Consider the following 13306-nt stretch of genomic DNA (forward strand, 5'->3'; position numbering starts at 1 on the left):
AAGAGCATTTGCTGCAAAAACAAAGAGAGAGAGAGAAAAAAAAGACAGACTGAACGGTATTTCATTACAAATTAATATACAAACCAGTCTGAATCTGCAACTGCGGTCTGCCAAACATGTAATTTAACCTCTTTTTACTATTCCATATTCCATGATTTATAATTACGAATATTCTTTTGACAATATGATCCACTTGCAGAAAATGAAAGAATTTTCTTTCATTTCAATGATATAACACAATATATTGTAGCTAACATTTGCATTCCTCCTGCCTGACCTGCCACCAAATTCAGTGAAAGACAGAAATGGGCAGTAAAGTATGTAGCCTATGTGGTCTCTAAACACATAGCATACAACTGTAATAATAACTATTATCAGCTGTAAACAGACTGGCATGAACAGCTTGTACCAAGACATTTCCTGTAATGTCCCAAAGAGTCATTTTCTCCTCTGGATTTAACAAAATAATAACTGTTTATGACAATGCATGCCAATACATCCACCAAAACAGTGTCTTGCTACACAAGCGATGCTAAAAAGTTTGTGGTTTCCCGTCTAAATTAATGTTCATAAACAGTGGTCTATTACTCATCCTACCCAACAGCATCATGTTCAAACTGCAGCACGGGGCCTGAAACGTGAGGGACAACATCACCCGAAGGAAGAAGGATTTTATGAGAGTTTCTGCAAAGTTGCACCGTAATTTACAGTGTAAACTAATGGATGCTAACGGCAGTACACGTGTTCATCCACTTTGCTCTATCTACCTACTACTTTCTGTTTTTTATTTATTTATTTATTTATTTTTTATCTTTACTAATTGAATTGATTTAATTTAATTCTCAAGATTTTAAGATTCTGTTTAATATGAATCCAAAGATGAGCACGTAAAAAAAATAAAATAAACCCTTGTCTCCATCTAGTGGTTGTATTCCATAGAAAGACTTACTACAATTAGATTACCAATGGCATCTGTTTCAATTACATGTATTATTTACAATATACTATGAATTTAAAATATTTCAGTAGGCTATATTTACCTACACTGATTTTAACACTACAATGCTTGTTATTAGTACCACCATTATTATTTTTAAATAAATTTTATAAATGATACTTTTTAACATTGCATTGACCTCCTGATTTAGCAGCAAGCTAATCAAAAAAAGTAGAGAGAAAGAAAATGATGATCATGATGATAATAATAATAATAATAACAACTAATGATATTATTATTATTATTATTATTATTATTATCCATACATACATTCTCTTATTAAAAAATAAATAAAATAAAAATAATTTACCAAACACTGCATCCACAAAAATGAAAACACATAAATGCTCATGACCTTTTGACCATTGGACTGCGTCTGTCTAAAGGATATTATATAAAATGTCATATCACAATACAATTTACTTCAGTGCTAAGTTATGATGCCCAGCCCAAGGAAAATATTTGTTTATCGTTAATAAGTGATTGCTAGATATTGTATATGATGTTAAACCGCACAGATATAATAACTGATGACGTGAGCTGATGGCTTGTGGTTATAGTGCACAGTTCAAACTCACAAAACAAAACTTCCGAAATATCTACGAAGCACATAAAGTATATGAGCTGACTGCACATGAAAGGTTAATCAGTGGATATTTATAGTGTTTATTATCACAATGTCCTGATTTATAACAGCACTGTATTAGACCAGATAAGTTTGATCCTAAAATTCTGCTTGAAATGCTGTACCTTTGGGATAAATGTCTTGGGTTTAAATATTAACTCAGTTATCTGAGCGTCACTCTCTTCGCTGAGGTGTTGTCTGGGACTGGGACAATCAGATGGGGATTGCTTTATAAGTCACAGTCAGTCTTTAGGTTCACACTGTCAGGATCAGCAAGCTCGGATAACAATCAGAACCATGCAGAGCTCAGTAATGTCTGTTTGGGTGGTCTTGGCTCTAGTGGCCCAGGACAGGTAAGATTTTGTTATTAATGCCTTAATGGTTTCCAGAGGTTTAATTAAGTCAGAACAAACCATTCAATCTTGTTCCTCCTAAATAAACTGCTTTGTAAAATAGAAAATCTGACATTGAGACATGAAATACCCTCTGAATACAAAGAGATTTGGATAGCCTACATAAGATCTGATGAATAAAGACAGCTGCTCTTCCTCATTTGAGTCAGTAAAGTATTTTAATTCATTACAGATTGGCTGGTGGACTGGAACACAAATCTTATGACTACACAAAGTACCACACCATGGATGAGGTGAGATCCTCCTGTACTTGCTGCTGTTGATTCATTGATTGATTGATACATTCATTGACCAAATCGATCTCTTCACACAGATTTCAGCCTGGATGAATCAGATCGAAAGGGAAAACCCAGACGTTGTGTCCAACATGACGTATGGACAAACTTATGAGAAGAGGAACATTAAATTATTAAAGGTATTATCTGTGTAGTGCAATAGTCCATTTGCTTTCAACAAAAAAAAAAAAAAACAGAGGCTGTGTCCGAAATCGCATACTTCCCTACTACATAGTAGGTGAAAAACAGTAGTATGTCTGAATTCACAGTACTCATAAAGAGTAGGCAAAAAGTGCCCAGATGAGTTACTACTTCCGGTGAGATTCTGAAGTTTTCATTCGATGGACACTTTACAATCCCATGAGGCCAGTGAGTGTGTGAGTGACAGTGTCGCATTTATTAAGCTTAAAACTATATACTTGATCCCCTTAATAAAAACTTCTGTGGCAATACCGTGATGCAATGATAATGGTTACACTTTATTTTACAGTACGTACTCACAGTGCACTTACCCAAGAAAGTACTGGTTACTATGGATTAAGTACATAGCATGTACATGTACATGCGGAACAGAACTGTAAAATAAAGTACTACCATGATAATATTACAAGGTAGCCTACTCAAAATAATGCCATGGTATTAGCATTTCGTGTTCATTTGTTTGTATCTGATATGCAGATCGGCTTCAACAGCACCACACCAAAGAAAGCCGTTTGGATGGACTGTGGGATTCATGCCAGAGAATGGATCGCTCCAGCTTTCTGCCAGCATTTTGTTAAAGAGGTCAGACTTTATACAGGGAAGTTATTATGATGTACTTGGTCAAGCTGCCATACACCTGTAGTGTTATTCCCAGAAATATCACATCACAATATAATGTACTGCATCTGTCTGTGAATGCAATGCCACTGCTGATCGAGCTAAGATGTTTAAAAATGCTCTGGATTTGGATGCTTATGTTATTTTCCTATACATCATGAACTACAAAAAGATTTATAAAGAGCTCACAAATATTGATACTAGAGGAAGAAAGTACACAGCATACTCAAAGCATTCACATGCTTAAATTAAACAATCAGGTTAAGGATGTGCAAAATAAATTGTGAAAAGTGAATGACAGTATTTTGAGTAGGCAAAATAAGGATTTTTTTTTTTTTTTTATCATGATGGTTATGTGGATATAAGAGTTCAGTTTGTGTTGATATATTTTTTCCTCCTATAAAGCTTTATATTTATATTTAATGTAATAAATAAAAATTAATTTAACTGTTTTCATGTTGAAAAAGATCCTGGGCTCCTACAAATCAGATTCGAAGGTAAACACATTGCTTAAAAATCTGGACTTTTACATCACCCCAGTGCTGAACATGGACGGATATATTTATTCCTGGAAGGATAACACGGTGAGTTTCATCCGTTTTTAAGTACTTCAGTGTGACATTTGATGATTATATTTTTAGCAAACGTACAGTATGTGATGTGTTTTAAAGACTCGACTATGGAGAAAGTCCAGATCACCACCAGGCACTGAAAACTGCACATGCTTCGGAACTGATCTCAACCGCAACTTTTACGCTAACTGGGGGAGTAAGTAAGACTTTTACTTTCAATATATATATATATTTAGTATATTTTTTGATTTAGTCATTTTGTTGTGTTTTGGTATTTTTATTTTGGTAAGTTTTTATAAATTTTTGTACTTCAGTTTTAGTTTTAGTTATTTTAGTACATCAAGTTAAACAATAGGAAAAGGAAAAAAGTTTTTTTTTATTTTTTATATATATGTTTTATTTAACTATAATAAACCACATGCAAGCATAAAATATTCACAAGCTATTTTTTGTGCCAAAACAATTTTTTTTTTAGATAACTGAATGAACTCTTTGGCATCTGAAAAATGTAAATACCAGCTATATAAGAGATAAGGGTTATAAACATGACTTAACAGATGACTTAACAGCACTCAATGTACCAATCCTGTCTTCCCACCCTCTACATGTCATAAAGTGCAGGCGTGCTTAAGGTGGCAGAGATAAACTTAATGTTGAAATAGTAAACAAATAAAAAGTTGCAAGGATAACCCCTCATCCAAGCATGAATCATGAAATGGCAGTTATCAAGAGCAAAACATGCAACCAATGCTATTTTTTTTTACACCTACACTGATGTACAGCAAGTATACAGTACTGTCGAAAGCATCAGATCATGATCTAATCCATCTGTCTTCGTTCATATAGTGGTCGGGATTTCCAGGAACTGCTGTTCAGAGATCTACAACGGTCCGACTGCTCTGTCTGAGCCTGAGGCCAAAGCCGTCACTGACTTTTTGGGAGCAAATCAAAACCAAATACTCTGTTATTTCACCATCCACTCGTACGGTCAGCTGCTCCTCGTCCCCTACGGACACCCCAACATCTCAGCACCCAATTACGATGAACTGGTAAGTAGAAGTGCAAATTAGTTCGGGATAAGTTAGGATTGGGAGCCTACGAGCATAGCGTACACTGTTTCGAATTAAATGTGCACGTCTGTCAATGTGTTTGCAGATGGAAGTAGGTCTCGCTGCGGCTAAAGTCATCAAAGCAGTTCATGGGAAGAGCTACAAAGTGGGCACTTCCCCTGATGTGCTGTGTGAGTATGTTTAAAATGGTTTCCAATCATAACACATGAAGACAGTCATTCCAACGACCTAGAAGAAACACATTATCGTGATCCCTTCCCGCTCATGGTGGCTGCCATGTTGAAATTGCATTATCCTAAATACCTGAAAAAAAGAGTATTTGATTTACAATGTAATTGGTAAGTAAAAGTTCAGCTTTTTTGTGACGCTGCATTATATTGGTGTCAATGTCAAGTAGAGATGCAAAATATATAGTTATAGGCTGATATTAGAGATTTTTAATTTATAAGATTCACTCAGTTTAGGATATTTAATTGTGCATGATCATTTAGTCTATTTTTACATTTAGATTTCCATCATCGAATGCTCACTTAAAGAATTTTCTTATTGCCAATATGTAAACATCTTGCAACAAAACTTAAAAAAACAAAACAATACTTCCTAGGTTGTCTATGAAAGCCTGTAGACTGATTTTTATGTGAAGGACTTTTGCCGGGAAAGCATGTGACCTTTTTACGAGCACTCCCGAGAGCCTCTCTTCCCATTCACACATGAAACTAATGCTTATACAATGTTCAGGATAATGCCGAAAGAGCCATTCTGTACTGTAATGTCCATGTGACATGCAAAGAAAAGGGATTCATTCAAACTATAGTCTCACATAGTCATATCTATATAGTCTATAGTCTCAAATATACTTTATAATCAAACTATCATAACAGCTTAATCAGTGTACATGATGCCAGTGAATTGCAGAGCTGGTGCAACAAATCTCAAAAGGAATATCCATTCTTATACTGTACATTATGATACTGTGACGTTTACATTTACTTGTAGCTTTTAAAACATTTGATGTTTGTTTTTAGTGTTTTATTTAAAGATTTACATTATGAAATTGTGAAAATAATTACCTGTATTGGCCTGTTGCATCGCCCAGGAAAACATAAAGAAAAAAGTATTTGCAAGCTAATCACTTGTGACGATGCTTTAATATTCTTCACAGATCCAAATTCTGGCTCTTCACGTGACTTTGCCAGACTCATAGGGATCCCATACTCCTTCACCTTTGAGTTACGGGACGAAGGGCAGACCGGCTTCATTCTACCCGAAGATCAAATCCAGCCCACATGTCAAGAAGCTTACCAGGGTGCAATGTCCATCATCAACTACGTCCATGATAAGAATTTCAAAAGTGCAGCAATTACAGTCACAGCCACACTGTGGACAACACTGATAGCCTTATGGATATCAAGCACTAGTGTGCTTTAGTTTAGACCACTATTTCTAAATAGATTTTGTCACATTTTTTGTCGCATCATGCATTTTTATTTCTCAAAGCTGCTTGTTTTAGGATTTCTTTGATGCTTAAACAAGAACTGTGCAACGAAAAACAACTTGGTTTGATGTTTCACTGTGTAATGTAACAAAATTCAGATATTTTTAAGTGTGACTCATGTTCAAATACTTTTATATTTGAATATAGATTCAAATTGTAACCAGTTGTCTTACAAAAAGCTTAAGTGGTAAGCCTAACCCTAACCCATAAAAATAATTAATAAACAGAAACATACAAAGAAATATTTCCTTTTTTAATTACTGTATTAGTGAGAAATAGTTTGTTTGTTTCATGATTTTGTTTTATTAATATTGATCGCAGAGCTCCATTTGGCCTGCTGATGGCAGTGTATACACAGAAATCACTAAAGACGGTTTCAATCTTGTATAAACTGCTGTCAACATCAGCAACCTCAGATAAGATAAAACAATAAACGTATAACTAAAGAAAAAGGGACACAGATCAGTGCTTCTGGGAAAGATCAGATCAGACATTCCTTAACCGCACAGAAGTTAAACATCAGTGAAATGAGGGATAAGAGATCTCCCTCGCGTCAAGGCTGCCCTACTGAACACACTGAGGCCAGTTGTAGACTCGCTGAACACCTCTATTTATCACTGACTGACTGGATGATAAAGAGAACAGAGATGTGCTCTGTTTTTGTGATATTAACAATTCGCAGAGAGATCAAGATGGAAGATATAAAGTATACCTCACTTCATTTCAACCCAAGGATTCCACCAAAGGTCAGGGTGGGGTCATTCTTTTGCAATGTTCGCCCAGTGAATTCAAGCTAAAAGCCTATCAGGACGTCAGCTATGACTGGAATGGAATATTAGTGTGCATTGTACTACATACTGTACGGTATTGTATATACTGTCGATGTGTGGATCAGTATGCAGTTTGTAGTATGCTACTGTTTAGAATAAAAAATGTTCAAACATTTTATAAAAACGTAAAAACTTATGTTTAATTTTGTGAGTGTTGTCCAGTTATATTATGTGCAAATAAATGGTTTAAATCCAAATGTGTTAAAACCTAAAATTCGCATTATTAATGTTTTAATATTTAGATCACTTCTATTATTGATTGCCATCAGGATGTGAAGAGTGCTTCAACCAGTAGCTATAACAAAAAGTGTTTATAAAACTAATTGCCTATACCTTTAAGTAAAAAATTCAATATATATAAAAATAATTGCATTTATATATATAATTTTCTTTATCTTTAATATTTTAATATTAAGAATATATCATTTTGGTACTGTATATATTACCAAATTATAACTTGTTACCCTTCACTACATTTTTTTTATTCATCATATGTATAGAAAGATTGGAATATTAGTTGCAGTCTCAAGGGAATTCTTCAAGTAAATGATCTACATCATAAGAGCTCAGCTGACAGAAAAGCTTGGGAACCCCTGATCTCATGAAGCAGACATCCAACCTTTACCCGCAACTATTGAACCATGCCACCCCCATACCCTCATGAACTATACAGACCTCCCAAAACAAGTCATGCCTTTGGACCGTCATGAGAAACAGTCCGTCTCAGAGACCTCTCCATCTCCACTTCTGCTCTGGTGGCCCCATATGAGAAAGACAATCTGTGTGTGGAGGAGCAGTGCTGGTGAATAATGTGCATGAGCGTTACAGTACCAACAACAGCCATCCATCATAGCTGTGTGCTGTGACATGAAGGTAATGTGATCGTCCACTGGGCTCCAGCCAGATCTGTGAAGAGACGTTTGGAGTGGTGAAAATAGAAGTCAGACTTGACGTCTCATGATAGACGCACAGCTGGGCTTGAGTTTTTTGTTTTTGTTTTTACTGATCGTTTGAGGGCTATAGAAGGATTTTGATCATGGCTGTGGTGTTCATTTGCTATTGGTCGGGTTGTTGTTGTACGTTAATGTGCAACATTAAGGCATATTCATTAGTCAATGTCAAAATATTCAGTACATGCCATTTGTCATGATGTATCTACTGATCACAAGAATGTGATTTTTGGATCGTAAACTCATAACTAAAGCATACATCGTAACTAAACCGCTTTATTACCTCATATGAAAAGATCTTCTTCAAATCCCCCCTTCGGGAAGTTTTTTCTTTTTTGGCTCAGAAGTTGCTCTTTTATATCTCAGGAGACTTAGTTTTGTATTTACAGTAAGTATAGACTCAGATTGTCATACATTCTTTATGAGAATATAAAACTATGATTATTTACAACAGTTCAAATGTTTGCGGTCAGTAAGATATTATCGTTTTTAAAAGAACTCGTTCATGCTCAGCCAAGGCAGCATTTATACAGTGAAAGCAGTAATATTGTAAAATATTATTACAATTTAGAATAACTGTTTTCTTTTGAATATATGTTAAAATATAATTTAATCCTGTAATGCAGAGATGAATTTTCAGCATCATTACTCCAGTCTTCAGTGTCACGTGATCCTTCAGAAATCATTCTAATATGCTGATTTGCTGCACAAGAAACATTTATTTGAATATTATTATTATTATCAGTCTTGAAAATAGTTGTGCTGCTTAACATTTTTGTGAAAACCACAATGCATTTTTTCAGGACTCTACAGGACACTGTAAAAAATCCAACTTACATTTTGTATGACAAATTCAGTTTTTAAAATGTATTCAACTATTTAACATGAAAAAAGTTGAGAAAAGTTGAGATAACTCAAACACGTAAGTTAAGTTTTCTCAACTTTTTTTTTTTTTTTTTTACAGTGTATAAAATAATATAATAATATAATCTATAATCTATATCTATCTATAATAAATATAAAATTGATTTGGAATATAAATATTTTGTAACAGTATAAATGCCGTCACTGTTGATTAATTTAATACTTCCTTGCTGAATAAAACTATTACCTTCTTTTTAAAGAAATCTTCCTGACCACAAACATTTCAATGGTAGTGTATATTATTATAAATCATAATTCTGAAATTAATGTAGATAGCATAGCTCAGATCATTTGTGAGGACTTAATGAGAAATGTTTGAGAATATTAAATGACTTTTATTGGAGATTTTGGTGTCTTGGCGAATCTGAGCCCAGTTTGAGATATTGTTGAGATCTCTTCTTAGCACATATGAGATTTCTGGGCTATTTATTATGCAAATAATCTGAAAAGCATGAAATGTCAAAAGTCTCTCTTTGCTCTCCATTTAATCTAATTGTAGTTGTAGTTTTTCTCCATTGTTTTTTCTGCTTTTGTCTTTTTGTTGCTCCTCCCACCTTTCAGTTTTTCCAGCCTCCTACATTACAATTTTTTTTATTTCATTTCAAATTCCTTTCTGAATACCATCCCTCTGATGCATTTTTTTCTCAAAGGTGTATCGGACAACAAGTGCAAAGACAATTTGATGTTGGACTTCTAGGTCTTGCACAAAACCTTTATGAAATGCTAATATGACATATCATACAGTATATGATGCCTTATCATTGCAGTGCAACATTCGGAGCTGCCCACGTGCCATACACTCATCACCTCGACTAATGGGACTGTGACAGCCCTGCCGCCCACCTCTGTTTCCATGACAACTGCCACCAAGACTGCTTTAACCAGATCTGAGGCGTGTTTCTGCCACCCTGAAACATTCTGCTTTCTGTCATGTTCTCCCGGAGATACTTTTGGCTCGCCACTTTGTCAGATGATGGGGTCTATGATCAGCCGCCCGCTTATTCGTTTTGATTCAGCAAGATCCTTGTTAGCAGCTAAAATAATGGCGGTATCTCATATCTGAATGGCAGACTGAAGCCACATGCCCAGCCAGAGGAAAGAGGGTCAAATCACAATCTTTTTGATATTGCAACTATTTTCTCCAAAATGAGACCAACTGAACTTTCTATTTAAAGTCAAATCAAACTTGAGCCTGTTGCTTTCTAAATTCAGTTTTGTCTCAATTCTTTTTCTCGTTTAACTCATTATGGAAGAAAAATAAGTTGCAAGCATCGTGTGTTTCGCAGATGAAAGCAACTGCTGGTCCTGGATTTGCACTTATTGTCAAAATTTACAAACTCTAAATTGAAACACTTTTAAATTTGAATATTTTTAAAATATTAAATATTATAAAAAAAAAACTATTAAATTGACTAAAGATAAATAAATAAAAAATACAATGTCAAAAAAAAAATACAAACATTAAAAAAAATGTGTTAATGTAAATTATGGGGTAGTTCACCCAAAAATTAAGTTATGCAACGAATTACTCACCCTCATGTTGTTAATACCTGAAAGACTTTTGTTCATCTTCGAAAGAAATTAAGATATGTTTAATGAAATCTGAGAGATTTCTGTCCCTCCATTGACTACCACATTGATATTTCAAAAAGCTCGAGATCGTAAAACTAATCCATGTGAATTGAGCAGTTTAGTCCAAATTTTCTGAAGAGACTCAATCGCTTTATATGATGAACAGATTTAATTTAGGCTTTTATTCACATAAAAAACATTGAACAGCAAACATAACCGAACCTGCTTGACGTGCGAGAACAAACCTCATTGGTGTTTGCGAAAGCTCAAACGTGCTCCGTAACACAAGAATGAACCTCAGTGCTTCTTGCAGACGCCCAAACGTGATGTGTAACACAAGAATGAACCTCATTGCTTCTTGCAGACGCCCAAACGTGATGCGTAACACAAGAATGAACCTCATTGGTTCTTGCAGAAGCTCAAACGTGATGCATAACACAAGAATGAACCTCATTGCTTCTTGCAGAAGCTCAAACGTGATGCGTAACACACGAGAATGAACCTCATTGCTTCTTGCAGTCGCCCAAACGTGATGCGTAACACAAGAATGAACCTCATTGGTTCTTGCAGAAGCTCAAACGTGATGCGTAACACGAGAATGAACCTCACTGGTTCTTGTAGAAGCTCAAATGTGCTCCGTAATACAAGAATGAACCTCATTGCTTCTTGTAGACGCCCAAACGTGATGCGTAACACAAGAATGAACCTCATTGCTTCTTGCAGAAGCCCAAACGTGATGCGTAACACAAGAATGAACCTCATTGGTTCTTGCGGAAGCTCAAACGTGATGCGTAACACAAGAATGAACCTCATTGGTTCTTGCAGAAGCTCAAACGTGATGCGTAACACAAGAATGAACCTCATTGGTTCTTGCAGAAGCTCAAACGTGATGCGTAACACAAGAATGAACCTCATTGGTTCTTGCAGAAGCTCAAACGTGATGCGTAACACAAGAATGAACCTCATTGGTTCTTGCAGAAGCTCAAACGTGATGCGTAACACAAGAATGAACCTCATTGGTTCTTGCAGAAGCTCAAACGTGATGCGTAACGAGAATGATCCTCATTGGTTCTTGCAGAAGCTCAAACGTGATGCGTAACACAAGAATGAACTTCATTGGTTCTTGCAGAAGCTCAAACGTGATGCGTAACACAAGAATGAACTTCATTGGTTCTTGCAGAAGCTCAAACGTGATGCGTAACACAAGAATGAACCTCATTGGTTCCTGCAGAAGTTTAAACGTGATGCGTAACACACAAGAATGAACCTCATTGGTTCCTGCAGAAGCTCAAACGTGATGCGTAACACACAAGACTGAAACTCATTGGTTCTCGCACATCAAACAAACATGTTTGAGCTTCCGTTTACTCATAAATGAGAACTTGAGAAATATGCATACTCAGGGCATCTTCCTCTGGGTAGTCTTTTGCTTGTAAAATTTCATTTCAGTATATGAATTATAATGCCTTGTTCAATATAGCATCACAGATATATGAGTAGGAGAGAAAGAGGAAGTTTGCTAGCCCAATTTTTTCCAACAGATGTTTGAGTACCCATGGGATCCAACATATGACACATGACAACGCCTTTCCCAAAATAAAGAGCGGATATTGAGAGTATTTGTGTGCGGATTCTGCTGTTTATTGTTTTAGATGGCCGTTGTGTGTATTCCTGGCTCAGGGTGTGTGTCTGTGGGTTGTGCAGAAAGGAATTGCACATGTATGATTTGCTTATCTTCTGAAAGATAAGGTTTTTAGGGAGAGCAGAGTTTTAATTTTACTATATTGGTGAATATAAGAAAATCTCTTCCACTGCAGATTTTATTATAGCTTTTGTCCCGTGAAGCATAAAGGATTTTCTGCAATTTTCTTTTTTGTTGTTGTTGTTCATTATAGGCTACTGTTCTAGATTTCCTTCATTCAACAGATATCTTTTGTCTTTATCTCACTTATTTTGCTGTGGAAACATTCTTTGTTACCTAACAAAAGCCTTTATCGTATGGTCTTGATTCATAGGCTGCAGGCAGACTCGGAAAATTCAAATCTCCCTGAGCTCATCCGGAGATTTCCATCTCACAACTTCCCACACTTCAATACACTATCTGCAGAGCCCACAGTATTTTCACTACCTGCATTTTCATTCAGTCCACATGATGATGGACCTCCATAAAGGGAACTTCCTTGACTTCACAAACATGCACTGCCAGTCAAAAGCTTATTTATGAATATTATTTCCCACATTTAGCAAAAACGACCTAGCAACAGCAATAATTTCAATAGGCTATATACTGATGTCATCTGTGGTCATATTCAGGACAATCAATAACTAAGACGCATGCGTTTGCATGAAACAAGAGTCTGCTGAGTGATACGACAGACAAGAAAGTAGCGCTGCGTGTTTCTATTGGAAGAGCGGTATACATACATATGTACACACACACACACACACACACACACACACACACACACACACACACACACACACACCTTTCTATTACACCTTGCTAGTACCGGCTTAGATTTTGCCTTCAGAACTGCCTTAATTATTCATGGGAGAGATTCAACAAGGTGCGGGAAACATTCCTCAGAGATTTTGGTCCACATTGACATGACATCATCACACAGTTGCTGTAGATTTGTTGTCTGCACATCCATGATGTGACTCTCTCGTTCCACCACATCCAAAATATGCTTTATTTAATTGAGATCTGGTGACTGTGGAGGCCATTTGAGTTTAGTGAACTCATTATGTTCAAGAAACCAGT

General features: G+C 35.8%; 1 protein-coding gene across 1 annotated transcript; it reads left to right on the forward strand.

Annotated features, from left to right (window-relative positions):
• Positions 1–1809: 1809 nt before the first annotated feature.
• Positions 1810–7239, forward strand: cpo (carboxypeptidase O). Its single transcript, XM_084402966.1, has 9 exons — positions 1810–1975; positions 2208–2268; positions 2349–2450; positions 2989–3093; positions 3597–3713; positions 3801–3897; positions 4548–4750; positions 4857–4941; positions 5934–7239. Exons 1-9 carry the CDS (start codon positions 1920–1922, stop codon positions 6197–6199), a joined length of 1092 nt encoding a protein of 363 aa, XP_084259092.1. The 5' UTR covers positions 1810–1919; the 3' UTR covers positions 6200–7239.
• The last annotated feature ends 6067 nt before the right edge of the window (positions 7240–13306 follow it).

The sequence above is a fragment of the Rutilus rutilus genome, assembly GCF_951802725.1.
Source record: "Rutilus rutilus genome assembly, chromosome: 2".
Lineage (NCBI taxonomy): Eukaryota > Metazoa > Chordata > Actinopteri > Cypriniformes > Leuciscidae > Rutilus > Rutilus rutilus.